The sequence below is a fragment of the Hyperoodon ampullatus genome (assembly GCF_949752795.1).
Source record: "Hyperoodon ampullatus genome assembly, chromosome: 10".
NCBI lineage: Eukaryota > Metazoa > Chordata > Mammalia > Artiodactyla > Ziphiidae > Hyperoodon > Hyperoodon ampullatus.
The window spans coordinates 52,797,927-52,824,676 of NC_136923.1; the positions used below are offsets into that span (position 1 = coordinate 52,797,927).

At 46.7% G+C, this 26,750-nt stretch overlaps 2 protein-coding genes across 4 annotated transcripts in view; both read left to right on the plus strand.

The window, feature by feature from the left end:
• Window positions 1-1,427: 1,427 nt before the first annotated feature.
• The window catches only part of GLB1 (galactosidase beta 1), a gene marked incomplete at its 5' end in the record, with an annotated part of 101,119 nt that continues 75,796 nt past the window's right edge, over window positions 1,428-26,750 (plus strand). For 2 of the 3 annotated variants that reach the window (XM_079712048.1, XM_079712050.1), the window contains 2 exons: window positions 1,428-1,499; window positions 25,078-25,247. In XM_079712048.1, the coding sequence (XP_079568174.1) occupies window positions 1,428-1,499; window positions 25,078-25,247 (242 nt within the window). The remainder of the gene's footprint in view (window positions 1,500-25,077; window positions 25,248-26,750) is intronic. The other variant, XM_079712049.1, reaches the window with a different exon arrangement.
• Window positions 3,788-5,131, plus strand: TMPPE (transmembrane protein with metallophosphoesterase domain; the record flags this gene model as incomplete). The annotated part of the gene is made up of 1 exon (XM_079712051.1): window positions 3,788-5,131. The coding sequence occupies one exon, from the start codon at window positions 3,788-3,790 to the stop codon at window positions 5,129-5,131; it is 1,344 nt and encodes a 447-aa protein (XP_079568177.1).

Consider the following 26,750-nt stretch of genomic DNA (forward strand, 5'->3'; position numbering starts at 1 on the left):
GGGGGATTGTTCCTAAACTGACTTAGCAGGATTCTTTGCTAAGACTGGACAATACAGGGCAGGCAAGGACAGGACAGGCATAGAAGGCCAAGGTCCAGGTCTAGAAGAGTCTAAAAGAGTCTCTAGTCAGAGGAGCCTAAGTAAAGTTTAGTCTAGGAGTCTGTCAATAGACCGCATAATTTAACCGTACATTTGTTTTTTTGTTTTGTTTTGTTTTGGTTTTGGCTGCGCCCTGAGACTTGTAGAACCTTAATTCCCCCACCAGGGATCAAACCCAGGCCACCGCAGTGAAAGCGATGAGTCCTAACCACTGGGCCACCAGGGAATCCCCTAACCCTACATTTTTATTTTTCAAAACTAAGTTAACAATATGAAAGTCGAAAATATTTAAAACGAGTGAATTTTGTGGAATGTTAATTATAACTCAATAAAGCTGGAAAAATACATATATTTGAAATCGATTTCCCTAAAGGCTCCTTCCTCTGAGAAAGGGGGGATTTTCAGAGAGTTCGGGGAACTAGGTAGGAAAGACTTAACTTCAGACTCATATCTAGTGGTTAACCAGCGGTCCTGGACACGTTAACTCACACAGTAGAGACTTCGTTTTCACGAGTGGAAAACTTGGATAAAACTTGTATTTTATGCCCAGTTGACAGATCTGCGGCATCGCAGGGATGTTGAGAGGCTCAAGGGCAAAACTGAAAGATGGGAGGTGTTGCTACTCTTATCTCTCAAAACCCAACGATGAAATAAAAATTCCGCAGCCCCTGGTGCTTTGAGGGTTGGCATTCGGAAAGATTTCGCCACAGTTGAAACACACCTCTAAATGTATCAATAACCTGGAACAGTGGTTCTCAAACTTTAGCGTGAATCGGAACTACCTGGAGGGTTTGTAAAAATACAGATTTCTGGATCCCACCCCTAGAATTTCTTGGGCGAGGACCTGCTATTTCTAACACGTACCAGATACAGGATTGGTCTAGGGAACCACACTTTGCAGGCCCCTGGTTTAGTCTTCCGGACAGCCCCGTAGGCAGGGCTGGGAGTCCATCTAGTCCACTTAGGTTTATCTGGCCTCAACTTCCCTCTTCTGTCCTGTCAAGGGAGTCAGGGAGCAAGGAGACCCCTGTTAAAGTCCAACCCCGAGGCGCGTTATCAAGCTGCTGACAGCCAGGCCTCCTGAGGGTCTTTGCAAAAGGCCCCTCCCTCCGGCGGAGCCCTGCCAGGGCCAGATAACACCAGCCTGCTGTCACGCGGCCGCGCTTGGCCCCAGGCTCCCGCCTCCCTGGGTTCAGGGCTCGGCGGCCGCTGGGCGGGGCGCGGGGCGGAGCCGGCGCGGGGCGGTGCCAGGCCGCGGGTCCTCAGTCAGGTGACACCCGGCGGCTGCCCGGGCGCTGACTGTGGAGCCAGGGGGCCGGAGTGTGGATATGCCGGGGGTCGTTCGCATCCTCTCCCTGCTGCTGGTGCCGCTGCTGCTGGACTCTGTGCGTGGCTTGCACGTAAGTCCACAGGACCCCCGCGCAGGAATGATGGATAGGGGACAGGCTGGCGGGGGACCGGGCTGGTGCTGCGGCCACCTGGGGTCCCAAAGGGCGGAGGTCCTGGGACCCCAAGGCGCGCCCAGGCCCGCAAGGCAACCGGGGGAGCTCAGGCAGTGGGCTGAGCCGGCAGAGGGCCGGCCGGGCGGGGCGAGCTTTCTTACCGGTAGCTCTGTCGCTCGTGTGTTCCGCCCCTGCCGCCTCTTTTCGCTGGGACCTACTTCCTTATTGGTGCAATGAGGGGCTGAGATAAGGTGCTTTCCAGCTTTGCGGGTTTCCGGGAGGGGGATTCCAAGTAGCGCGCGTTCTTGGAGGGCGCCTTGGGCTCTGGCTTGGCGCGCCCTCCCTTGCCAGCGCTCTGCGGAGCGCTCCGGAAGGAGAAAAATGGGGTCAGGAGAGGCCCCCGCAATGGGAACACTGGATTAATTACCTTCGAGGTGTTCTCTTTTCGGACATCTCGTGCCCTTCTCGGCCCTTCCCGCCGCCTACTTTTTAAGGCTTGGATTTTCCAAACCTTCAGGGTTTGGCGGTGGGCAAGAGGCAGGCTGCAGGTAGCCGCCAGCGTTGCTGGAGGGAGGTCTGGCGGGGCGAGGTGCTGGGCGGTGCGGGCCGTGCACGATTGCAGGAGAAGAACTACAGCCTCAGTCCACCCGGCAGAGCTAAGACAGGGGCCGAGGGAACTCCGAATCGCTCCTGGGAAGGTCAGCATCACGGCCTTGGAAAGGTGGGGTGGATCTGAGGAGGGAGGGACCGGGGGATTGAAACGGGCGCCTGTCTCTCTGCACGTTCAGGGAACCAACTTTGGTTCCTCCAGAGTTTGGGTGGGCTGAGTCTGGGACTTGTTTTATAAGTGGAAAATGGTGAACTTTGACTTGCAAATTACACCTTTGATAAAAGGCTTTCAGTAAAGTGCGTAGGGCAGGGGGAAAAAATACATACATATATATTTATTTATTTATATACTTATTTATTTATTTATCTTAAACCTAGGTTGAGAATCTTATTTGGAAAACAACTGCTGAAAATATTTTCATTTTGGGTTCTTCTTGGGAAAAGGTCACCTCAAATGACTATTTGCTAACCTTTGTCTACCTGGGTCTGTGCTTCCCCCTGCCCCAGTTTTTTGTCTGGGAGCCCTGGAGTGGGAACTAGCCAGCTATGAGAGCCACAAGAGAATAGTTCAAGGATTCAGTGGCAGAGAAAGATGGGGAGAAGGCAGATCTTAACCAATATCTAGGAGTGTTGTGAGACGGGAGGGATAAGGATTTATGGAGGAGGAGCTGGGGGACAGGGCAGCCTGCCATGTCGTGGTTGCTCATTATCCTGTGCAGCATCATTCACAGGGGCTGCCCTGTGACTGCCAGGAGGCCGTCTTCACCCCAGGAATCCTTATGTCAGGTGTCTAGGTGTCCCTCCTGGGCCTAGAGCTGAAAAAGATACCAGCCGACTAGCTTTCCATGATTTCCTTCTTTACATTTATTTACAACAGCGGTTCTCAAACATTAAGTGTCCTAGAAGTTAAAACCGAACATGTAAAAATATTTATTAACTTACTTAAGAAATCATAAAATCGTTATATGTTAATAAACTTTATATATTTCTTGAAAAATAATAATTTCTTCCCAAATTTTAGGGCGAAGAGTGACATTGTACATTTTTGCAAATCTCTTTCATGTCTGTCTTAATAGATGATAGTCGGATTCTCATAGCTACTTCTGCATTCAGTCTCGCTATATCACATGTCATGTAGCCTCTGGAAAACTTCACTGTACACTCATGAGAGAATGGTTATGGCTTAGTACTGTTTTTGAAAATAGTTTTGACTTAATGGACCCCCCGATATGGTCTCCCTGGACCACACTTTGAGAACCGCTGGTTTAGAATAATGTTTTTCTTATTATAAAAGTTCATACGCATTATGGAAATACCTTAAACATACAGAAAATGGTAAGAAAATGAAACTGCCCATCCTGTTATAATCCAGCGTGTTTGTATTTCAATAATAAAATGTAGCAACTGACTGGTATTTGAGTGGCTTGGATTCAAGGTGGGTTGGGCAGGTGTAAGTGGCCTTCAGGTTTTGACTGGGGTCAAGGAAGCTCTCATATCCCACAAAGCTGACGCCGGTTCCTGGTTGCAGGCGGAGCTGACCTGGAAACCTGTCCTTGGCCACTGTCCTATCTAAGGAGCTCACCTTCCAGAGCCCGCCTGCACAGAACTGGCAGGGGACCCTCTTAGGAGCAGAGGTGATGGCGATCTTCAGGCAGCTGTCCCTGGGCGCAAAGGCCGCCCTGGCAGCCGGCACTGTCTTCGTGTCCATGGTCGTCTCCCGCTCCTACCTGGCGGAGAGCCTCGAGCTCAGGGCCTGGCGGTGGCTGTTCCGCCTGCAGCTCGCCCTGTTTGCCAACTCGCTCATGCTCCTCGGTTCCCTCTACATCTGGCGAAGCACCGTCAGCAACCTCAGCCACTCCCCTGCTGCAGAGTCGGCCTGTTTCCAGCTTTGGAAGATGGCCGTTGTGGCCTTCCTGGCCCTGGCCCATTCCAGTTTCTTCACCATGCTCTTTCTAGTGGCCGAGGAGCCCTATCTCTTTTCCCTGACGGCCTACTCCTGCCTCGGGGCATACATCATCATGGTCTGCTTCCTCTGTACCCTCAGTGGCATGGAGCAGGCCTACCAGCTCCTGGCCTTGCGCGCCGGCAGGGTGGTGGGCAGCCTTGACAAGACAAGGAAGCTGGCACTCAGGCCAGCGCTGGCGGTGCTGGTGTCCGCCGTGCTCAGTGTGGTAGGGCTGCTGAACGCTGCCCAACCCCCGGCTGTGAAAACCGTGGAGGTGCCCATCCACTGGCTGCCCGCCTCCATGGACAACCTCAAGATCGCACTGCTGTCGGACATCCACTTGGGCCCCACGGTGGGCAGGACCAAGATGGAGATGTTCGTGAAGATGGTGAACACGCTGGAACCGGATGTCACAGTGATTGTCGGTGACCTGTGCGATGCCGAAGCCTCTGTCCTCCGGACAGCCGTCGCTCCTCTGGGCCAGCTTCGTTCACGCCTTGGCACCTACTTCGTCACGGGGAATCACGAGTATTACACATCAGATGTCAGCAACTGGTTTGCGCTGCTGGAATCCCTGAATGTCACGCCCCTTCACAATCAGAACGTGAAGATTTCTGCCACCCGGGCCCAGCCTGGCGGGGGTGAAGATGATGACTGGATCTGCTTGGCTGGGGTGGATGACATCGAAGCAGACATCCTGCACTACTCTGGCCACGGCATGGATCTCGAGAAGGCTCTGGGGGGCTGCAGCCCGGACCACACCACCATCTTGCTAGCTCATCAGCCCCTGGCTGCCAAGAGAGCTCTCCAGGCTCGGCCAGATATCAACTTGATCCTTTCTGGGCACACTCACGCTGGGCAGATCTTCCCCTTGAATGTGGCAGCCTATCTCCTGAACCCCTTCTTTGCTGGTCTGTACCAAGTGGCCCAGACTACATTTGTTTATGTGAGCCCAGGCACGGCCTACTATGGGATACCCATGCGACTGGGCAGCAGGGCGGAGATTACAGAGCTCGTCCTGCAGCGGGTTCCCTGAACCCGCCCCTGCCCCATGCACCTCCTCATTGCTCTTGCCCTCCGTCCCCGACCCTCTGCAGACCAGGCTGCCTGCTTTATCCCCTCCAGTCTCTCCTGCCAGCACACGCTTGTCACAAGACTGGCTTGCACCGTGATCAATGGTGAGGCTGCCTGGCAAGTCCAGGCCAGTTAACTCTGTAGATGGCCATCTGCTTCTTTCTGTGCATTTGTGAGGCCACTAAAGTCACATGTGTAGGAACAGGCATCTATTTTCCAGATGATGTGGAGTAAGCCCTCCTCCTCTGCAGAACTCATGGGGATGAACTGAATCAGGGGGTTGCTTGAAGGGGATCCCTGTGGAAAGTGGAGTAGGGAGGGGACTCTTGGTATTTTAAAAGCCTCTTTAGGACTTAAGCAATTTTCAAAATCATTGATCCAGAGCTTTCTGGGGAAGGGGCAGTGTGGCTAGGTAATCTGGGAGAACTGGCGAGATGGAGGCCCCCTCTGGCTGCTGGAGAAGAAGGTTTTCTTTTCCCCCTTGGTTCTATCAGAGTCACCTTTACTGAGAGCGTCAGCCAAATCGGCTGGAATATAGGGCTCATCCCGATCCGGGCCGTGAGTGATGCTGTCTAATTGGCTGTGCTCCTGGGCCTTTGGGGGTGGGGGTGGGGTAGAAGGCTGGGAACACTGGTAGGTGAATGAAGGTCCGATTGCTGCTGCCTAGGAATTCAGAGGGTGTTTGCCAAACTTGGCTCCTTTTATACAACACCTGGATGAGGTGATTAGGGACAGGCGACTTTCCCCAACGGAGAGATGAGGGAACCGAGGCAAAGGGAGGCAGAGCAGTGGCCGCAGCACAAGGGTTATGGGAGATTCTGGCTGGAAGCCAGGTTTTCTGCCTCCCAAGACCAGTGCTCTTCCCACTGCCTGACGGTAAGTAGCTGTACCCTTACAGGTTCAAACACAAGTAACATTGGAACGAGAACAAGCAAGGGCCTATAACCTGATGCCCTTTCGAAGTGCTCTGCTTGAGGCCGATTTCAGTTCATGGTAACTGCGTGAGCCGGACCTGGAAGCGGGTCAGCCAGTTTCAGTGTAGGATGGCTGTTACACTGGAGGCACAGTCAGGAAACTGGAGTGCACACCCTCCACCCCAGGTTTGGGTCAGAAACGGAGGTTCGCTCTCTACCGGTAGGGAGGTTGAGGCTTGCATGGGGAGTGGCAGGGCACTGAGCTCCCGCAGGCCCCAAGGCCTTCCCTTCGTGGGACCCCTGGCTGTGGGATGCTGGGCTGTCCTTCCTGCTGGTGGCTCACTGCCCCCTTCCCCCCCACCAGCCTGACCCCATCAGAGCTGTCCTAGCGCTCTGGCCACAGAACCAGATGGCCATCCCTAAGCTGGACCCTCAGAAAAAAAGGCAGGGGTTACCGTGTCTGGAGCAGCCCCACCCTCGCTGGCCGGCCTCTGTGCCAGAGGTAGGAGACCCTTTGACCCTGGGGTAGCAATAAGGCCTGATAGACAAGGCCTCACTGAGAATCTTTCTGCAACAGGGAACTCTGACTGGAGGGGCTTACCCTCCTCTTGTCAGGCAGCATCGGGCAAATGACCTCACTGAGCCTTGGTTTCCCTCACCCTGAAATGGGGATAATTATCGTATCTACCTCAAGATTGTTTTGCAGGGAGGGTATTAAGACATGGCGCAGAAGTTGCTTGTGGCTCAGTCACAAGGAAGCACTTGATGTTGCTAATTTTTAAACATCCCATGGGGCCTGCAAAGGGGCTGTGTTGGTCACAGGTGCACAGAGAATTTATGGAGCAGCCAATCCTGAGGAACAGGAGTGGGTACCATGCCGCCTGCCGCTGGGGCCCAGTGATTTGTCACAGCAGCAACTGCTGGGGTTGCTTCCCTCTGTCTCTTGCCTGTGTTATTGTCTCCCAGTGCACACTCAGCCTGGCCAGGGCGAGTCTCTCCATTTTCCCCCTTGTCCTCTTGGTTAGCGGAACCCTGGGGGCTCCTGGAGACCACCTTTCTTGTTTCCAGGCAACCAGAGTATTGACAGCGGGTCTTCCAGTCAAGTTTAAAATGTATCTTTGAGTTGAGATTTCAGTGGTTTCCTTATTATTTACCCCCTCGTGTTTAATCATCCTTACAGCCAGGAATAAGTTTGGAGAAAAACGTATCCAGAACCAAGGAAAGGACCCTGGAGAGCCTTTCTTTTAACACATTTTGCGGATGGTGGGGTTATAGGAGGGGGAAGTGCTTTGCCAAGGGCAGCGCCCAGCTCAGCTCAAGTTTCCTGACTGCCTTCTCGGTGGCATCACTCAACCCCCCCACCTCAGGAAGGTCACTCTTCCAGACCCTCTCACTTTCTCGTGCCCTGACCCCAGGTGGGATCACCCCCAGTCTACACTAGTTCTGCCATTTGTCTTCCACCTTGTGTGTCTCCTCTATCCAAGTATTATTTCACTGGTTTCTTGATTTGGGATCTTTCTCATCAGTGCCCTGAGCTGGATGGAATTCACTTCCATCCGTCCTGCTTTTCATCTTGCACCTTCTTGTCTCTTCTCTTTCCCTGAGTGCCAGCATTTTTCAGTCTTGAGCACCTGTCATCCCTGCTCTGAAGTCCTTGCTTGACTGATTCCTCTCTTAACAGAAACAAGACACGTCTATCTTCTGTGCCCAAGGAATAGTCAGCAGCACCTTCTCACACTTCGTTTGTATTCCATGACATGGTGGAAGTTTTCCCAGCACAAATTTCTCCAATTGTGTCCAGATACGGTCCTGGTGGGCTGCTCTCCACGGCCCCCTTGGTACCTCTGTTCCCTGTTCTTCACTCATTTACCTTCTTTGATTTGTTTATTTATTGCGGGGGGAGGTGGTGAGAAACATTTACTTGAAGCTTGAAAATGCTTTCAATTGCATTCTAGTTTCTTTTTAAAAATCTGTTAAATGCAAGTTAAAATAAAACATAAAGCTTTCTAAAAATTAACTATAGCCTGTGTACTGGGATGCTATTTTTTTTTTTTTTTTTTTTTTTGGCTGTGTTGGGTCTTCATTTCTGTGCGAGGGCTTTCTCTAGTTGCGGCAAGCGGGGGCCACTCTTCATCGCGGTGCACAGGCCTCACTATCGCGGCCTCTCGTTGCGGAGCACAGGCTCAGTAGTTGTGGCTCACGGGCCTAGTTGCTCCGCGGCACGTGGGATCTTCCCAGACCAGGGCTCGAACCCATGTCCCCTGCATTGGCAGGCAGATTCTCAACCACTGCACCACCAGGGAAGCCCTGGGATACTATTGTTATAAAACCTCAATACATTAATCCTGCTGCCATTCATTCGAAACATCCATCCGTCCAACCATCCTTTTTTCCCCCTTGTTTGTTCTTTTTAAAAGCTTTTTATTGTGAAAACTTGGAAGTACTCACAAACTAGGGAGAGCAGCAGCAGAATCCGCATCGCCCAGCTTCAACATTTGTGACTATTCTACTGTTCCTTCTCATCTACCCCCGCCCTTCACTCTTTCTTTTTTGTCAGGAGTATATTAAGGCAAATCTTAGAAAATATAATTTCACCCCCAAATGCTTCAGTATGAGTCCTTTTAAAAAAAGCATATCCATAATGCTGTTATAGCCGATGAAATTCACAGTAATTCTTTAATATCATCTTATACCTAGTTAGGAGACTTGGGGCTAGAAGTTAGGTTTTCTACCTCTTAATGAAAGTATTTTTTCCACTGAGGATTAGGTGGCTGTATCTATTACAGGTAAGTATAGGATTCAAATGCAGTTAACTGTGTGAAGAGTTAGTTTTCAGTTTTTCCTGATTATCTCAATTGTCTTTTGTGTGTGTGTGATAGAAAAACACATAGCATGGCATTTATCATCTTAGTGATTTTTAAGTGTACAGTTCAATGGCGTTAAGTGTATTCACATTGATGTACAACAGATCTGCAGAGCTTTTTCATCTTGCAAATGTAAAACTCTATACCCATTAAACAACAACTCCCCTACCCACCCCCAGCCCCTGGTAACCACTACTTTACATTCTGTTTCTATGAATCTGACTACTCTGGGTACTTCATATAAGTGGGATTATATATTATTTGTCTTTTGTGGCTGGATTATTTCACTTAGCATAATGTCCTCAGTGTTCATCCACACTGTAGCATGTGACAAGACTTCCTTTTTTTTTTTCTTTTGCGGTACGCAGGCCTCTCACTGTTGCGGCCTCTCCCGTTGCGGAGCACAGGCTCCGGACGCACAGGCTCAGCGGCCATGGCTCACGGGCCCAGCCGCTCCTCGGCATGTGGGATCTTCCCGGACCGGGGCACGAACCCACGTCCCCTGCATCAGCAGGCAGACTCTCAACCACTGCGCCATCAGGGAAGCCCAAGACTTCCTTTTTAAGGCTGAATAATATTCCATTGCATGTATATACCGCATTTTGTTTATTCATTCGTCCATCAGTGGACATTTGGGTTGCTTTCACCTCCTGCCTGTTGTGAATAGTGCTGCTGTGAACATGGGTGTGCAAATATCTTTTTGAGACCCTGCTTTCTATTCTTTTGGATATATACCCAGAAGTGGGATTGCTGGATCATATAGTAGTTCTATTTTTCATTTTTTGAGGAAACTCTATACTGTTTTCCATAGCAGTTGGACCACTTTATAATCCCATCAGCAGTACACGAGTGTTCCAGTTTCTCTATATCCTCACCAAATCTTATCTTCCATTTTTTTGTTTGTTTTAATAAATTTATTTATTTATTTATTTATTTATTTATTTATTTATTTATTTATTTATGGCTACACTGGGTCTCTGCTCTGCACGGGCTTTCTCTAGTTGCGGTGAGCGGTGGCTACTCTTCGTTGCGGTGCACAGGCTTCTCACTGCAGTGGCTTCTCTTGTTGCGGAGCATGGGCCCTAGGCGCGCGACTCAGTAGTTGTGGCTCGCGGGCTGTAGAGTACAGGCTCAGTAGTTCTGGTGCACAGGCTTAGTTGCTCCGTGGCATGTGGGATCTTCCTGGACTGGGGGTTGAACCCATGTCCCCTGTATTGACAGGCAGATTCTTTTTTTTTTTTTTTTAATTATTTTTGGCTGCATTGGGTCTTTGTTGCTGTGCACGGCCTTTCTCTAGTTGTGGCGAGCAGGGCTTCTCTTGTTGCGGAGCATGGGCTCTAGGCGCTCAGGCTTCAGTAGTTGTGGCACGCAGGCTCAGTAGTTGTGGCTCCCAGGCTCTAGAGCACAGGCTCAGTAGTTGTGGCACATGGGCTTAGTTGCTCCGCGGCATGTGGGATCTTCCCGGACCAGGGCTTGAACTCGTGTCCCCTGCGTTGGCAGGCAGATTCTTAACCACTGCGCCACCAGAGAAGTCCCTGTTTGTTTGTTTTTGATAGTGGTGTGAGATGATAACTTATTGTGGTGTTGATTTGCATTTCTCTGATGATTAGTAATGTTGAGCATCTTTTCATATGCTTGTTGGCTATTTGTATACCATTTTTGGAAGAATGTCTATTCAGGTCTTTTGCCCATTTTAAAATCATATTTGATTTTTTTTTTGTTGAGTTGTAGGTCTTTATTATTCTGGATATTAACCGCTTATCAGATATATGATTTGCAATTATTATCTCCCATTCCATAGATTGACTTTTCACTGTATTGATTGTATCCCTTGATGTGAAAAAGTTAAGTTTGATGTTCCATTTGTCTATTTTTGCTTTTGTTGCCTGTGCTTTTGGTGTCATATCCAAGCAGTCACTGCCAACCAAGCCCAATATCATAAAGCTTTCCCCCTATGTTTTCTTCGAGGAGTTTTAAATTTTGGGTTTTATGTTTCAGTCTTTGATCCATTTTGAGTTATTTTTGTATATGGTGTAAAGTAAGGATCCAACTTCATTCTTCTGCATGTGGATATCCAGTTTTCCCAACAGTTTTTGTTTAAGAGACTGTCCTTTCCCCATTGAGTGGTCTTGGCACCCTTACTGATGACCATGTGAACATTTGCGTGACAGTTTATTTTCAGGCCCCTCTGTTCTATTCCATTGGTGTATTTGTCTATCTTTATATCAGTAACTCATTGTTTTTATTACAGTAGTTTTGAAATCAGGAAGTGTGAGTCTCCAAACTTTATTCTTCTTTTCCAAAATTGTTTTAGCTATTGGGGGTTCCTTGAAATTCTGTATGAATTTTAGGATGAACTTTTCTATTTCTGCAAAGAATGCTGTTGGGTTTTTGATAGAGATTACATTGACTCTGTAGATCACATTGCGTAATATGGACATCTTAACAGTACTAAGTATTTCGATCCATTAACATGGGATGTCTTTCCATTTATTTGTGTCTTTTTAAATCTCAGCAGTGTTTTGTAGTTTTCAGTGTATGAGTCTTTCACCTCCTTGGTTAGGTTTATTCCCAAGTATTTTATTCTTTTTGATGCTATTATAATTGGAATTGCTTAATTCCCTTTTTGGATTGTTCATTGTCAGTGTATAGAAATGCAACTGATTTTTGTATGTTGATTTTGTATCCTGCAACTTTGTTGAATTCATTTATTAGTTCTAACAATTTTGCGTGTGTGTGTGTGTGTGTGTGTGTGTGTGAAATCTTTAGGGTGTTCTACATATAAGATCATGTCATCTGTGAATAGAGATAATTTTACTTCTTCCTTTCAAATTGAATGTCTTTTGTTTCTTTTTCTTGCTTGTTGCTCTGGCTAGGACTTCCAACAGTATGTTGAATAGAAGTGGTGAGAGTGAGCACCCTTGCCTTGTTCCTGATCACGGAAGAAAAGCTTGCAATCTTTCACATTGAGTATGATGTTAACTATTGGTTTTCATATATGGCCTTCATTGTGTTGAGGTAATTTTCTCCTATTCATAGTTCGTTAAGTGTCTTATCATAAAAAGTTGTGGAATCTTACCAAATAAATTTCTGCCTCAATTGAAATGATCATGTTTTTGTCCTTCATTCTGTTAATGTGCGTTCCATTGATTGATTTTCATATGTTGAATCATTCTTGCATTCCGAATCTCACTTGGTCATGATGTATAATCCTCCTAAAGAGTTGTTGAGGGAATTCCCTGGTGGTGTAGTGGTAAGGACTCAGTGCCTTTACTGGCAAGGGCGCGGGTTCCATCCCTTGTCAGGGAACTAAGATCCCACAAGCCATGCAGCGTGACCAAAAAAAAAAAAAAAAAAGTTGTTGAATTTAGTTTGCTGATATTTTTTGAGGATTTCTGCATCAATATTAATCAGGAATATTGATATTGGCTTGCAGTTTTCTTTTTTTGATATGTCCTGTCTGGCGTTGGTGTTAGGGTTATGTTGTTCTCATAGGATGAGCTTAGAAGTGTTCCCTCCTCTTTAATTTTTTGGAAGAGTTTCAGGAGGATTGGTGTTAATTCTTCTTTAAATGTTTGGTAGAATTCTCTAGCTAAAGCCATCTGATCCTTTGTTTTTCTTTGAGATTTTCAATTACTGATTCTATCTTCTTACTAGTTATTGGTCTGTTCAAATTTTCTATTTCTTCATGATTCAGTCTTGGTAGGTTGTATGTTTCTAGACGTTTATCTGTTTCTTTAGGTTTTGCAATTTATAGGTATACAATTGTTCATAATAGTCTCATAATCCTTTTTTTGTGTGTGTGTGCCATCAGTTGTAATATCTTCTCTTTCATTTCTGATTTTGAGTCTTCTCTCTTTTTTTCTTAGTTAATCTAGCTAAAGATTTATCAGTTTTGTTGATCTTTTCAAAAAATGAACTCTTACTTTCATTGATCTTTTTTCTATTCTCTATTTCACTTAATCCCTGCTCTAATTTTCATTATTTCCTCCCTTCTGCTAGCTTTAGGTTTAGTTTTTTTCTTTGATTTCTTGAGGAATTGTGTCACTTTACAGTTCTTTTGTTTGAATCAGGATCTAAAAACAAGATCCATATATTGTATGTGATATATTTCTTAAGTCTCTCTAAGTCTATAAGATACCCTCTCTTCTTATTTTGTGCCATTTATTTGTTCAAGTTATCTGGATATTATATCTTCATATTTCCTACATTTTGGATTTGTGGTGGTGTTTGACATGTACTATCCTTCATATTTTCTGTAAACTGGTAGAGGTGGACATCTATTAAAGTTAGAGCTAGAAGCTAGACAGATTCATGTTCAACTTTTCTCCTTTTTTGGTAGGAAGACTTCATTGCTTTCAGTGATGCTGAGATTGACCAGGTGTTGTCAGCTTGGCTCCTCCACTAGAAAGTTCCACATCATCTTTTCATCTAATGTTTCAGCAGTCATTGGTGATTGTTGCCTAAAGTCATTAGTCCAGCAGGGATTGTAAAATGGTGATTTTTTTTAAGTTTGATACATTTAATACAGAATTTAGTAGGCCAGAGTACTAAATAGACTTTCTGGGAGTATTTAGTTGGCTTTTATCTATTCAAGAGACAATGGAAACTTCTTTTACCTCAGTTCTGAATTTTGAAGGAGTTTTTGTGGAGCTTAGAAGTATAATCCTGGGAATTCACTGGTGGTCTAGTGGTTAAGACTCTGCACTCTTGCTGCCGAGGGCCTGGGTTCAGTCCCTGGTTGGGGAGCTAAGATCCCACAAGCCGCACGGTGCGGCCAAAAGAAAAGAAAAAGAAGTGTAATTCTGCCTTCAGCCCCCAAAACGATGATTTTAAATCTCATTTCTTCTGCATTTACTAGCTGTGGTTCTTCTACAAAGAATTCTCTTCATCAATTGTTTGGTTATTCTGAAAAAGTCTGTAGCAAAGGCAAGACGGATGCTGTATTCTTCCTCTTTATTCATCAGTTTTCAGAATAATGAGTTGATACCCCAGCAGACTTCAGGGATGCCCAATAAGCTTTTCTTTTAGGTGGGAAGGAGTATTATGAATTTGGCTATTTTTGCATATCTGATGTGTTTCAATCTAACGAAATGATAAATCTTTTAATGCTCAAAATATCCCATTTTCAGCCAGTTGGAGCTCCTTCAAATTGGCTTCTATGTCATTTTGTGTGGCCCTAATAGTTGTTGATTGTTTTAGGCTTATTTTGTATATATTCTGCCCCAGACTTGGATTAAGTAATTTCTTAAGGAGCCCTGGTTCCTTTTTGTGGGAAATATTTAGAGACCATAATTTAAGTGCTAGAGGAGCTAAGTGCTACTGGCTAGTGTCATTTCTTAGCTGTTTTTGTGGCTATTGCTGGGAAATAAATATTTTTTTAGAAAGAGAAAAAATTTTAAGTTACATTGTTTTTTAGAGCAGTTTTAGGTTCATAGCAAAATTGAGTGGATGGTACAGAGATTTCCTGATTGCAGGGCTTTTACTTAACTTTCTTTGATTTTATGTTTGTTTCTATTTTATACTGAAATGTTTGGTTCCTAAAAACCCGATGTAATTACTTATTTATCCTATTATGTATTTTATAGATTCAGAATAGTAATGAAATATTATTAATAGGATGAAATCTACCAGATGCAGGTTTATTTGTTTTAATGCAGTTCAAGATGTATTTTTATCCTTAGTCTAAATATAGTCAAAATACTATTTCAAATTCACTTGAAATGATTACTTCCTCTGTGGACAGTTAGGTCTGTTTTTCACTTTTAAGAATTATTTTATATTTTTAAATTTATTTTTTTTTAAACTGTGTACTTACCTTTTCTCCGTGATGAGGGAGCAGAATTAAATCTGTAAATGTCTGTGAGTCCTGGAGGATAGGGATCTGATCCTCAACTGTGCTCATTTCTCCTCCATTCTGCCATTTCCCCTTCCTCTTCCATTGACATTTGCACTCTTTATCCACAGTCTTTTGGAATGCTGAACAAAAATCTTCTTGGAACAAGACAAGAATAAGTAAATAAAATTAATAAATCTATAAGCCATAGCAGATCATTCACAAACTCCTCCAGATCCATATTGATTATCACCATTCATTCCGTGTGGTGGTTTTTCTTCTACAGCCTGTCTGATGTAATGGTGCTTCCATGACATTTGATGTTTGAAAGGCTCTAGCTCTGGCATTATCAATGTATGTTTTATAGTCGTCTGCAATATTCCTTCTCTTTCTCTTTGTTCTGTGAACTGAGGGATCTGGGAAGCCCATGTGTGTAAACACCCCTCCACCCCTGTCTTCTCCCCTTCTCTTAATCCCTTTTCCCTCAACACTAGGGTGCTAGCAGCCTGGGATGGTTGGGTCTCTGTCACCCTGGAGCTGAGCAGCTCATGTCAGGAATTCTCCAGGCTCTTGGGCCTCTGGGGTGAGTTGAGAAGGTATGTAGGGTGCTGGGGATGGAGATCCATGGAATAGGTGCTTACCTGAGTTATTATGAGAGACTTGAAGACGTTAGCATCTTCACGTAATCGGCATGACACATAACCTGTGATAGCACTGAGCTCCTTTTATTTCTTTATTCAGGTTGAGGAATGTGCACAAATAATGCAAATATAATTATTTTTAGTCCTGAGGATTAGGCAACTTGAGGCATGTTCACATTACCTGGTGATGTAAATACCAATGTTACGTTGAATTTTTTTTAAAGAAAGGCTTATTCACCACTGAAATAATCTCAACAGTATCATTAACTTTAAAAATGTTGTATTGGACAGTATTAGTTACCTGATACGTATTTGGTCTGGGGTTATTTCATTTGTACTGTGGTCTTTTTTCTCCAGTGTTATATGCATTATGCATAATACATTGGTTGGGGGTGGGGGCACAGCTTGGAAAGGCGTGGGCTTTGACTTGCTTGGAATTGCTTTTTATTCTGTAAGTTCTGTGACCTCATGCACTGTAAATATTGATGCTACCACACCCGAGCACATGTGAAATAAAACTGTGGCTCTTCAGTATTTGGTTCCAATGCGAATTAATTAAAAAGGGGTTGGGGAAGTAGGTGTCCAGTAGTTAAGAATCCGCCTGCCAATGCAGAGGACACGGGTTCCATCCCTAGTTGGGGAAGATCCCGCATGCCATGGAGCAACTAAGCCCGTGCGCCACAACTACTGAGACCGTGCTCTAAAGCCCGCAAGCCACAACTGCTGAGCCTGCGAGCCACAGTTACTGAGCCCGTGTGCCACAGATACTGAAGCCCGTGTGCCTAGAGCCTGCACTCCGCAACAAGAGAAGCCACCGCAATGAGAAGCCGGCACGCTGCAATGAAGAGTAGCCCCCACTCGCCGCAACTGGAGAAAGCCCACGTGCAGCAGTGAAGACCCAGCGCAGCCAAAAAAGGGGGGTGGAATTTGCACACAGGGCAAATTTTCCATTATATGTATTTGGGGGGAATAAACTCTGAAGGCAGCTTTCCCTCTTTTCTCCTCCCCCCACATTTCTCGGTGGCCCTACTTCTATCAGTGGTGCCACAGCTCAGAGATTAAGGAAGCTGACTCTTTTAGGCTGGGTCCTCTCAGGTCCTTCAACATTGAAAGGGGTCAGGTTGGAGCCATAAAGTGGATTTTCCCTGTTTACCTCGGCCCTGACAGTCACCAGTTAGAGGCTGTCTCTTAGGTGATGCTGCTTCTGCATCTGTCTGTATCATCCCCTCTGCTGCTTTTCTAAGCTTCCGTTTCAGAGACGTGTCACCGCTCCCCAGGTCCAAATAATATGCTGTTGTTTGTATATCAGACCAGTGTGACAGCTCAGGCAGTGTCCTGACAGTCGAGGTGTCTCATGGGAGAGAACGGGGCAGTTACCAGGTCCCTGGAGCAAGACAAAGAATGTGTCCTGCTGTCCTGCCCACTTACAAACCAACTGCTTTTGACCCTTTTTATTGATAGTTTTGAAAAGATTAGCCACAGACCAAATGCCAGAGGCTGTGTTGACTGTCCCACAGCTGCCACTGGGGCTACCACTTGGTTAAACAAGTGGTCCACCACCATCCAGCACGATCTGTTTTTGGCAGGGGCTCCCTGGTGATCTGAATGGGGATGTGATGAGGATGTCCACTGAGTCTTTGTGGTAGAGGCACCAGTGTCTGCAATTCCAGGAGGAACTGTGGGCTTGTTTAGATTTATCTTGGGTGGAGGTGGGCAGTGGGCAGCTCCAGGACATCTGTTTGGTCCTTCCCTCCACAGTGGCTGTTACTCATGGGGAGGCTCCTGGGGGCTGTTAAATAAAACCACCCCAGTTTGCACTCAGAACCAGGGACATCGCCATAGGGTAGATCCTCTGACTAGTGAGAAGGACGTGGGCCCTTTCCCGTGGCAACAAGGTGAGGGTGGTGGCATTCAGGAGCCCTGGTATATACATACCAGCCCAGACTGCATCCAACAGTCCTCACGAGGTCTGGGGGTGCATTGTCCTAAGTCCCGCTGGGGAAGGAATATTTATTGTGTGTACTTAGGGTGGCATCACAGGGCCCTTCCTCAAGGGGATCCATCCAATCCTTCCTTCCATCAGCTGTTTGTTGTAGAACCGCCTCAGAGCTGGGAACCAGATGAAGGAGTCATGATTTTCCACTGCAGGGGCTGACCTCAGCCTTTTGCTCACGAGTGATTGATTTTTTTCTTGCGAGACACATCAAGCAGCACCCTCACTGGTTGGCCAACCATCTCACCCTCTAGGAATGCTGTCGTTTCTGAGCCCTTGCCTGAGGTCACCTCTGTCAACAACACCCCAGCTGCCACTCTGGCCTAGCTGGTTGTGGTGGTAATTATGTCCATCTGCATCTGGCAGTTAAGTGGTACCTCTTTGGTTATGCCAGGATCTCATCACCCTCGAAGACACGAGGGAGCATCTTCTGTCACCCCCTGCCCACTGAGCACAGCCCTCAGGGGACTTCTGGAGGACACCAGGACCCTCCTCACTGCTGTGTTCCTTACTGAAGGGTGTGTTCTCTGGCCAGTCCTGGGGAGTATAGTCAGATGTTGGGGTGTCTGGTCACCGTTTTTACTTTCTCACTTCTTGGAGCCATCTCCTACCTTCCTCAGGATTCCATGGCAGTCCGGGCACCTCTACCTTATTTCCTGTAAGTCAATATCACGTCCAAGTTCCAAGGCACTGGGTTCCAACAGCACAGGGACTGGGTTGGGCACCTCTACCAAGACGATAGCTCACACATGGGAGAACGCACCATGTCCATACACTCCCCTCTATCTGCCTTGTGTTCTGCCCCCTCAAGATCCCCTCCCAGTGTCCCCCCTGCCCCTCCCCGATTAAGTCCTGGCCTTATCTTTCTGGCAGGAGATGTAGGTCTCTTTAAACATTGCCATAGAAGCCTCTGGCATTCACAGAATGCCCTGAGTGGATGGCTGATTTGAGCCTGTCAACCGGTCTCTTTCCTCAAAGCTTCCAATCTGTTAGTAAAAACCAGCCAACCTCACAATCCTTATAATTACCAGCACCCACCCCTCCGCCCCATTCCACGGGTAGAGCTAATGCAGATGCCCACTCCCCCCCCCGCCCGTGCCCCCTCCCAGTCCTGCACAGGTGAGGGCCTTATCGTGTGTGTTTGCATACCGTGGGCCGTCGCCACCCACTTAGCACCAGCTGTTTGATGCACAGGAAATGAGAAATCCAGGTATTGACTCACATCCTGAGGATCTGCTGTTTAGGACAGTTCTGGTACCAAGTGTCTTGGGTTCCTCTAAAAGTAAAACATGAAACCAGGGCTGGAGTGCAGGTGATCTGGGAAGCGGTCCAAGAGGGACGGATTCTCACTCTGGGCAACAGGACCGCGATTCTGCCAAGGTCTCCTGGAGAGCTGACTGAACGTCTCCCGAATTGCCTGCCTAGGAGAGGAGAGTGGGGCTTCTCCGGTGGTGCAGTGGTTGAGAGTCCGCCTGCTAATGCAGGGGACACAGGTTCGTGCCCCGGTCCGGGAAGATCCCACATGCCGCGGAGCGGCTGGGCCCGTGAGCCATGGCCGCTGAGCCTGCGCGTCCCGAGCCTGTGCTCCGCAACGGGAGAGGCCGCAACAGTGAGAGGCCCGCGTACCGCAAAAAAAAAAAAAAAAAAAAAGAGGGTGCAGTTATCCACTCCCACTGGTTGAGGGCCGCTCCGAGGTGCGTGGACTCCCCCCGACACCTGGGTTCCTGGGTGAGCAGGTGCCCGTGGCGTGTGGGTGGGAAAGACACAAAGACTTGACGGGTGAGCTTGAGATGAGACACGGTCAGCACACTGTACACTGAACTCGCGCAGGACTATCCACAGGGGCTGACATAGGTGTGTTTTTTTGAGGTTTCGTTTTTTTGTTTGTTTGTTTTTTTAATTTTTTGGCCGCACCTCGAGGCATGCGTGATCTTAGTTCCCCGACCAGGGATGGAACCCGCCCCCACCCCTGCAGTGGAAGCGCGGAGTCTTAACCACTGGACCGCCAGGAAGTCCCCAGGTGTGTTTTAAAAAACACGTCTTGACCTTCTCTTTATTCTGTCTCAGAGATCTTAACACAGTGGCAAGAATAAGTCATTACTCTCAGGATGTACATAATGTTTCATCATGTGTGTGTATGTACATTCATATGCAATACACATAACGTAGAAACCGTAATTTATTTCATCAGTCCACATTTTTTTTTTTTTTTTTTTTTGTGGTACGCGGGCCTCTCACTGTTGTGGCCTCTCCCGTTGCGGAGCACAGGCTCCAGACGCGCAGGCTCAGTGGCCATGGCTCACAGGCCCAGCCGCTCCGCCGCATGTGGGATCCTCCCGGACTGGGGCACGAACCCGCGTCCCCTGCATCGGCAGGCGGACTCCCAACCACTGCGCCACCAGGGAAGCCCCATCAGTCCACTTTTTAAGTTTAATCTTTTTCCAGTTTTATTGAGAAATAATTGGCATACAGCACTGGATAAGTTTAAGGCAAACAGTGTGATTTATTTACATGTTGTGAAATGATTACCACAATAGGTTCAGCTAACACCCATCTTCTCATACAGATAAAATAAAAAGGAAAGAAAGAAAGAAGAAAGGAAAAAAAATTTTTCTCCTTATGATGAGAACTCTTAGGATCTACTGTCTTAACAGCTTTCCTGTATATCCTACAGCAGTGTTAGCTATAGTCATCATGTTGTACATTACATCCCTGGTATTTATTTATCTGATAACCGGAAGTTTGTGCCTCTTTTTTTTTTTTTTCTGGCTGTGCCACACAGCATGTGGGATCTTAGTGCCCCCACCAGGGATTGAACCTGCACCCCCTGCAGTGGGAGCGCAGAGTCTTAACCACTAGACTGTCAGGGAAGTGCCTGGAAGTTTGTGCCTTTTGACCACCTTTCTCCAATTCTCCCTGCCCCTGACTTTTTAATTTGTGTCATCATTTTACTAGGAAAAATTTTCACACATAAAAATTGAGAGTTGAAAACATTTTATACTCACCTTTCAAATTCTACCATTAACAATTACTATTAATCCATCCCTCCATCCATCAATCCATCTTATTTTTGGGATGCGTTTCACAGTAAGTTGCAGACATCAGTGTACTTCCCCTCAAATACATCAGCATATAAATCATTAATTAGAGGTCAATATTTGTTTATATGCCTTTTTTTCCCTCTTAAGGTTAACTTTACATACAATGAAATGCACAAATCGTAAGTGCGCCATTTGATGAGTTTTGGCAAATGCATATATCTGGTAATCCAAAACCCTGATTCAGCCCTAGAACATTACCCTTGCCCCCAGAAAGTTCCCTCATATTCCTTCCCAAGCATTGTTATTATCTAACAATACTCTGTTTTGTTTTAATACCATCAGCTTTTCAGAGTAACTCCATCGCTGGACTTTTAGAATGTCCCCCATTTCAGGCTTGGCTTATCGCTTCCTTGTGTTATAGTTAGATTCGGGTTCAGTGGAGATTTAAGTTCCACAATGAGCACTGCTTGGAGGAGAGGCTGTATCCTTCCTCATGAATCAAAACATGGGAGTGGGCTTCCCTGGTGGCGCAGTGGTTGAGAGTCCGCTTGCCGATGCAGGGGACATGGGTTCGTGCCCCGGTCTGGGAAGATCCAACATGCCGTGGAGTGGCTGGGCCCGTGAGCCATGGCCGCTGAGCCTGCGCGTCTGGAGCCTGTGCTCCGCAACGGGAGAGGCCACAACTGAGAGGCTCGCGTACCGCAAAAAAAACAAAAAAACAAACAAACAAAAAAAAATGGGAGTGACGTCTGCTCGCTCCATTTTTATGAGGTTGACGCTGAGCAGCTGGGATCACGGAGAATCTGCCTGATCCCTTCTTTATAAAATTCCATCAACCTTGCTGATGGTTTTAGCATCCATTGATGATTATACCTTAAATCCATTATTTCACTAAGTGTTCAGAAAAGGGGGTTTTTCAAATTCTGTTATTCCATCTGCATTTATTAGCTGGAATTCTGTGAAGAGTTTTCCATTGTCAGCTTTTCGGTTACCCCAAAATATAGTTTTCATGTGAAAGGGAAAGAACCTTTTAGAGTATGGGCAACCTCCAAAGGTGACCGATTAGTTCTTTTTTCCTCTCAGTGTATCATTATGAACTCAGGTGTTAATATCCTTGCAGCCTTCCCCCACCCCTGCCTCCAGGTCATATGTCTCTTAGGTTTCTCTCTCTTAAAAAAAAAAAAAAAGCTCAAATTTTTCTACCTGAGGCTAATGGGAGCCTCTTCAGGTTAGTCCCCGTGTTCATCCTGCATCTAACCAACCCCTCCCCCCACCCCCCGCCCCCTGGTCCTGTGGGTTCCATCTCCTGCCCGCTGCCCACCTTGCTGCCACCCACCATCGTCCATGATTCTGTTTCCTTTATTGCCGTTTCAGGAAAAGACCACAGTGCCAAATATTTGAAAACATGTCTGATCCTATCATTCTTCTGTTTAAGTTGCTCTCTATAGCTCTTGGCATAAAGCCCAGGCCCTTGAACATGGACTTCAGGGCTCATTCAGTCTGGCCCCTGCCTGTCTCCCCTGTTTCGGCTGCCACCATGCTTTATCTGTGTTGAGGTTCCATTGCTCCTTCCCTGAATCCTGTGTTGTACATTACATCCCTGGTATTTATTTATCTGATAACCAGAAGTTTGTGCCTCTTTTTTTTTTTTTTTTGGCTGTGCCACGCGGCATGTGGGATCTTAGTGCCCCCACCAGGGATTGAACCTGCACCCGTGGGAGCACAGAGTCTTAACCACTAGACTGTCAGGGAAGTGCCTGGAAGTTTGTGCCTTTTGACCACCTTTCTCCAATTCTCCCTGCCCCTGACTTTTTAATTTGTGTCAACATTTTACTAGGAAAAATTTCAGGAGGGTGGAGCTCCCCCACCAGGGCTCACAGTTTCCTCTGCCTGTGTCGCCCATCCCCTTGGCTAACTCTTCCTCATGCTGGGGCTCAGCTTAGACCCATTATTCTTAACCCTGCCTGTACATTACATCCTCTGGGCAGTTTTAAGAAATACCAATGCCTGGGCTCCACCCAAGATCAATTAACATCTGAATGTCTGGGCAATGAGGCTTGACTTTGCTATTTTTAAAAGCTTGCGCAGGTGATTCTGATGTGTGGCCAAGGTTGAGAACCACAGTTTGGGGTGTTCCTTCCTCTGGGAAACTTGTCCCCCAGGCCTGGATTACATGCCATTTATTACTGCTGCAGCCTTCTGCTCTAATCCTGTCCCCCGAGCTTTACTCAGATATAATGGATGGATAATGCTGTGTACGTTGAAGGTGTACAACCTGGTGGGTTTATCCTCATTTTACTATGTAGGCCTCACTATGTCCACTCTTGGGTTTCTTCCTTGCTAGACAGAAGCTTCATGTGGTCTGTGGCTGCATCTGTGTGGTTCCCCTCTGTTATTACCCAGCACATAGTAGGTGTTTGTAATACTTGCAAGTGCTTGCTAGGTTGATGTTTGGGCTGGATTTTGAGGTTGTTTGAATGCAGAGATGCTCTCCTCTGTGGGACAAAGGCCATATTCCACCATCTGCCCAGATCGTTTCTCTCCAACCTCATCTGCTTCTCCAAATCCCTTCCCTTAGACAAGTGAACTCCAAACAGCCCTTTCCTTTTCCCAGTTATGCCCGAAGGTGCTCACTCCCTTTCTACCTGTACAAACACTTTCCCCAACATATGGGCCACCTTTGAACTCAAAGAACTTGTGGGAAACCCTTATTTGACATTTAATCATATACATGCTGTGAGATGTTTTCAAAGTCATCCATTGAGGCACCTGGTATAAGAAATCATGTGAGTTTCTTGCTTTTGAGTAGCAATTAAAGCGTTGTTTGGAGATATTAAATTGACACTCTGGCCTTCTAAAAAATGATTCTTAAATTATTTGTTTATTTTTGGTTAGCTTTAGTAACTCGCGTACAGTAAAGCTTTCCCCTAAGTTGCCCCTAAGCAGTCTCCTGGCGGCATGCAAGATCTTTAGTTCCCCGACCAGGGACTGAACCCGGGCCCCCTGCAGTGGAAGCTTGGAGTCCTAACCACTGGACTGCCAGGGAATTCCCACAGTCACAATACTTTACATTTGGATTTCAGGCCAAAGGTGATCTAGGACCCTTGCTCTCATTGATGTTTCTAGATATGGCTTCAAGGGCAACCCCCAAAGCTCTCATGGACTGTGATGCTGCTATGAAAAAGAGATTAAAAAAAAAAAAAAAAGCCTAAAGATGCACAAGGAATCTTACCAACAATGGAGGATACTAATTAAATGGTCTCTTGTAGCCCTTGTCCTGTTGGAACCTGAGGTCTATTTCTACCTTTTTATATCCACCAGAGGGCAGTGTTCTATTCTGCCTCACAGTCGGCCTCCCCTTTGAGGTCTCCCCTTTCTTTTCTTTTTTTTTTTTTAATTAAAAAATTTTTTTTGGCCACGCTGCATGGCATGTGGGATTTTAGTTCCCTGACCAGGGATCCAACCCAAGCCCCTGCACTGGAAGCACAGAGTCTTAACCACTGGACCACCAGGGAAGTCCCAGAGGTCTTCCCTTTCAAATCTTAGCATTTCAGCTCCTGAAGTGATCCCCAAACTGTGTTTCTCAAACTTTGATTTGACTTCTAGAAATACATCTTACATCTCAACCCCACAGAGACATACAACCATATGCAACTCTATATATGTATATATAACAAAATTTCATAAAATGACACTCGTTTTCATAGAGAACAGACCTGTGGTTGCCAAGGGGGAGGGGGGTTGGGAGAGGGATGGAGTGGGAGTTTGGGATTAGCAGATGCAAACTAGTATATATAGAATGGATAAACAGAAAGGTCCTACTGTATAGCACAGGGAACTATATTCAATATCCTGTGATAAACCATAATGGAAAAGAATATGAAAAAGAATGTATATATGTGTATAACTGAATCACTTTACTGTACAGCAGAAATTAAGACAACATTGTAAATCAACTATACTTCAATCAAATAAATTTAAAAAAAAACACTTGTCTTTACTATGTGCAATACACTGATATTTCTATTCTCTTTCATTATAAAAAGTGCCAATCATCACCAAATTGAGTTCACGACCTACAAATTGGGTCGCACATACTGCCTTAGAGTTCATTTAGTCTGGCATCCTGCATATTTATGGATGAAGAGATGCAGGGTTAGAGAGGGATGCTCAGTCATTGTGGGACTCAGCGCAGCACCTAGGATAAGGCTTCAGGGCTTCGGACTTCTGATCTGTTGCTTTCAGCACAAAGACATTCCTGATGAAGGACACCCAGAGCTCCGGGAGGTCACAGCCATGGGGGCCAGGGTGTGTATGTGTGTGTTCCAGCTCCAGCACACTGAGCTTCGCCACACCTTGCGAAGAGTCCCCTGCAGCAGGGTTTTCTCTTTGGGCATGTAACTTCTGCAGCTCACCCACTGATCGTCACATTGGTGCCGGCCTCTGGAATCCTGCACGTGGCTCCTCCGTGCCCTGACTTATTAGTGGTTTGCTTTATAGCCCAGAATCAAGAACGTACACAAACTAAGAGGGAAGGGAGTCAGTTGCCACTGTTGAAGCGTCTGCTTCTGAGATGCGGAGGGTGGAAGTTCTCATGTGGTTCCGTCCTTGCTCTGTAGAACGCCTCCCAGAGGACTTTCGAGATCGATTACAGCCACAACTGCTTCCTCAAGGATGGCCAGCCCTTCCGCTACATCTCGGGAAGCATTCACTATTTCCGCGTGCCCCGTTTCTACTGGAAGGACCGGCTGCTGAAGATGAAGATGGCTGGGCTGAATGCCATCCAGACGTAAGTAGGAGGGCACTGGGCTCTCACCTGGGCCTGGACACCCACCCCTGGAGGGAGGGTCCAGCTGCATCTCTCGGCGCAGCTGTTTCATTGCTCAGAACGGGGAATAGCATGGTCTGGGGTCCCGGGAGCGTCTAGTCATGGGCTTGAGTGTCCCTTCTTTAGACAATTAACTACTTCTTCCCACCTTGAACTTTGTCACCAGAAATCATAAAATGAATATCAGCTTGAAAGGGCAAAGGGAAGTAACAATGGCTGAGCGTTTACTGTGTGCAGGGCACATTACATGGATGATGCCATTTCTCCAAGGTCACCCTTCTTGTTTGCAGCTGGCGAAACTGAAATTTGCCCAGGCACATGTTTTTGGACAGAGGTCCCGCTGAGATTTGAAGATAAGGGTGTTGGTAGGCAACCATAGCTCCTCTCAGCTCCTAGAGGGATATGCCTTGTTGGGTAGATTCCTGAAACCTAGTTTGTCTTTGTGGTTCTGCTGGGGTGATTCCATGGCCCAAGGTTACAGAATTTTATCCCCAAAACTAGCTCTCCTTATCTCTTCTGCTGTTGTAAAGTGACTAATTGAGAAGGAAGTTGAGGTGGCTGGCCACTTTGGTTTTTGCATTGCTGATGTGGATTGCTGATAACTCTTCAAAGATAAAGGGTGAGAAAACCCAGCGGCAGATTCCTGGGACAGATAGTTAGGAAGAATCCCCCTTGTTATTCTGGTTCTAGGGCCACTGGGACATGTCTGTAGCTTCAACACTAAGTTCTGGGGCACCAAGACTGTTCCAAGGAACCCTGAAACCATGGGATTGTGGAAAAAAAACACAAGCCAGCGGTCATCAAAGACACCTTTGTGATGGCAGTGGATGGCTTCATATTTAAAGTTGTGTCCCAGGGCTCCTCTGGTGGCGCAGTGGTTAAGAATCCACCTGCCAATGCAGGGGATATAGGTTCGAGCCCTGGTCCGGGAAGATCCCACATGCCACGGAGCAACTAAGCCCATGCGCCACAACTACTGAGCCTGCGCTCCAGAGCCCACGAGCCACAACTAGTGAAGCCTGCATGCTTAGAGCCCGTGCTCCACAACAAGAGGAGCCACCGCAAGCAGAAGCCCGCGCGCCACAACGAAGAGTAGCCACCGCTCGCTGCAACTAGAGAAAGCCCGCACGCAGCAATGAAGACCCAACGCAGCCAAAAATTTAATTTAAAAAAATAAACTTTAAAAAATAAATAAATAAATAAGTTTGTGTCCCATGCTGCAGGCAGCCCAAGGAGCTGGTTGGAATTTTATTTTATTTTTTATAAATTTATTTATTTATTTATTTATTTATTTTTGGCTGCATTGGGTCTTCATTGGTGCATGCAGGCTTTCTCTAGTTGTGGCGAGCGGAGGCTACTCTTCATTGTGGTGTGCGGGCTCCTTCTCATTGCGGTGGCTTCTCTTATTGCAGAGCATGGGCTCTAGGCACACAGGCTTCAGTGGTTGTGGCACGCGGGCTCAGT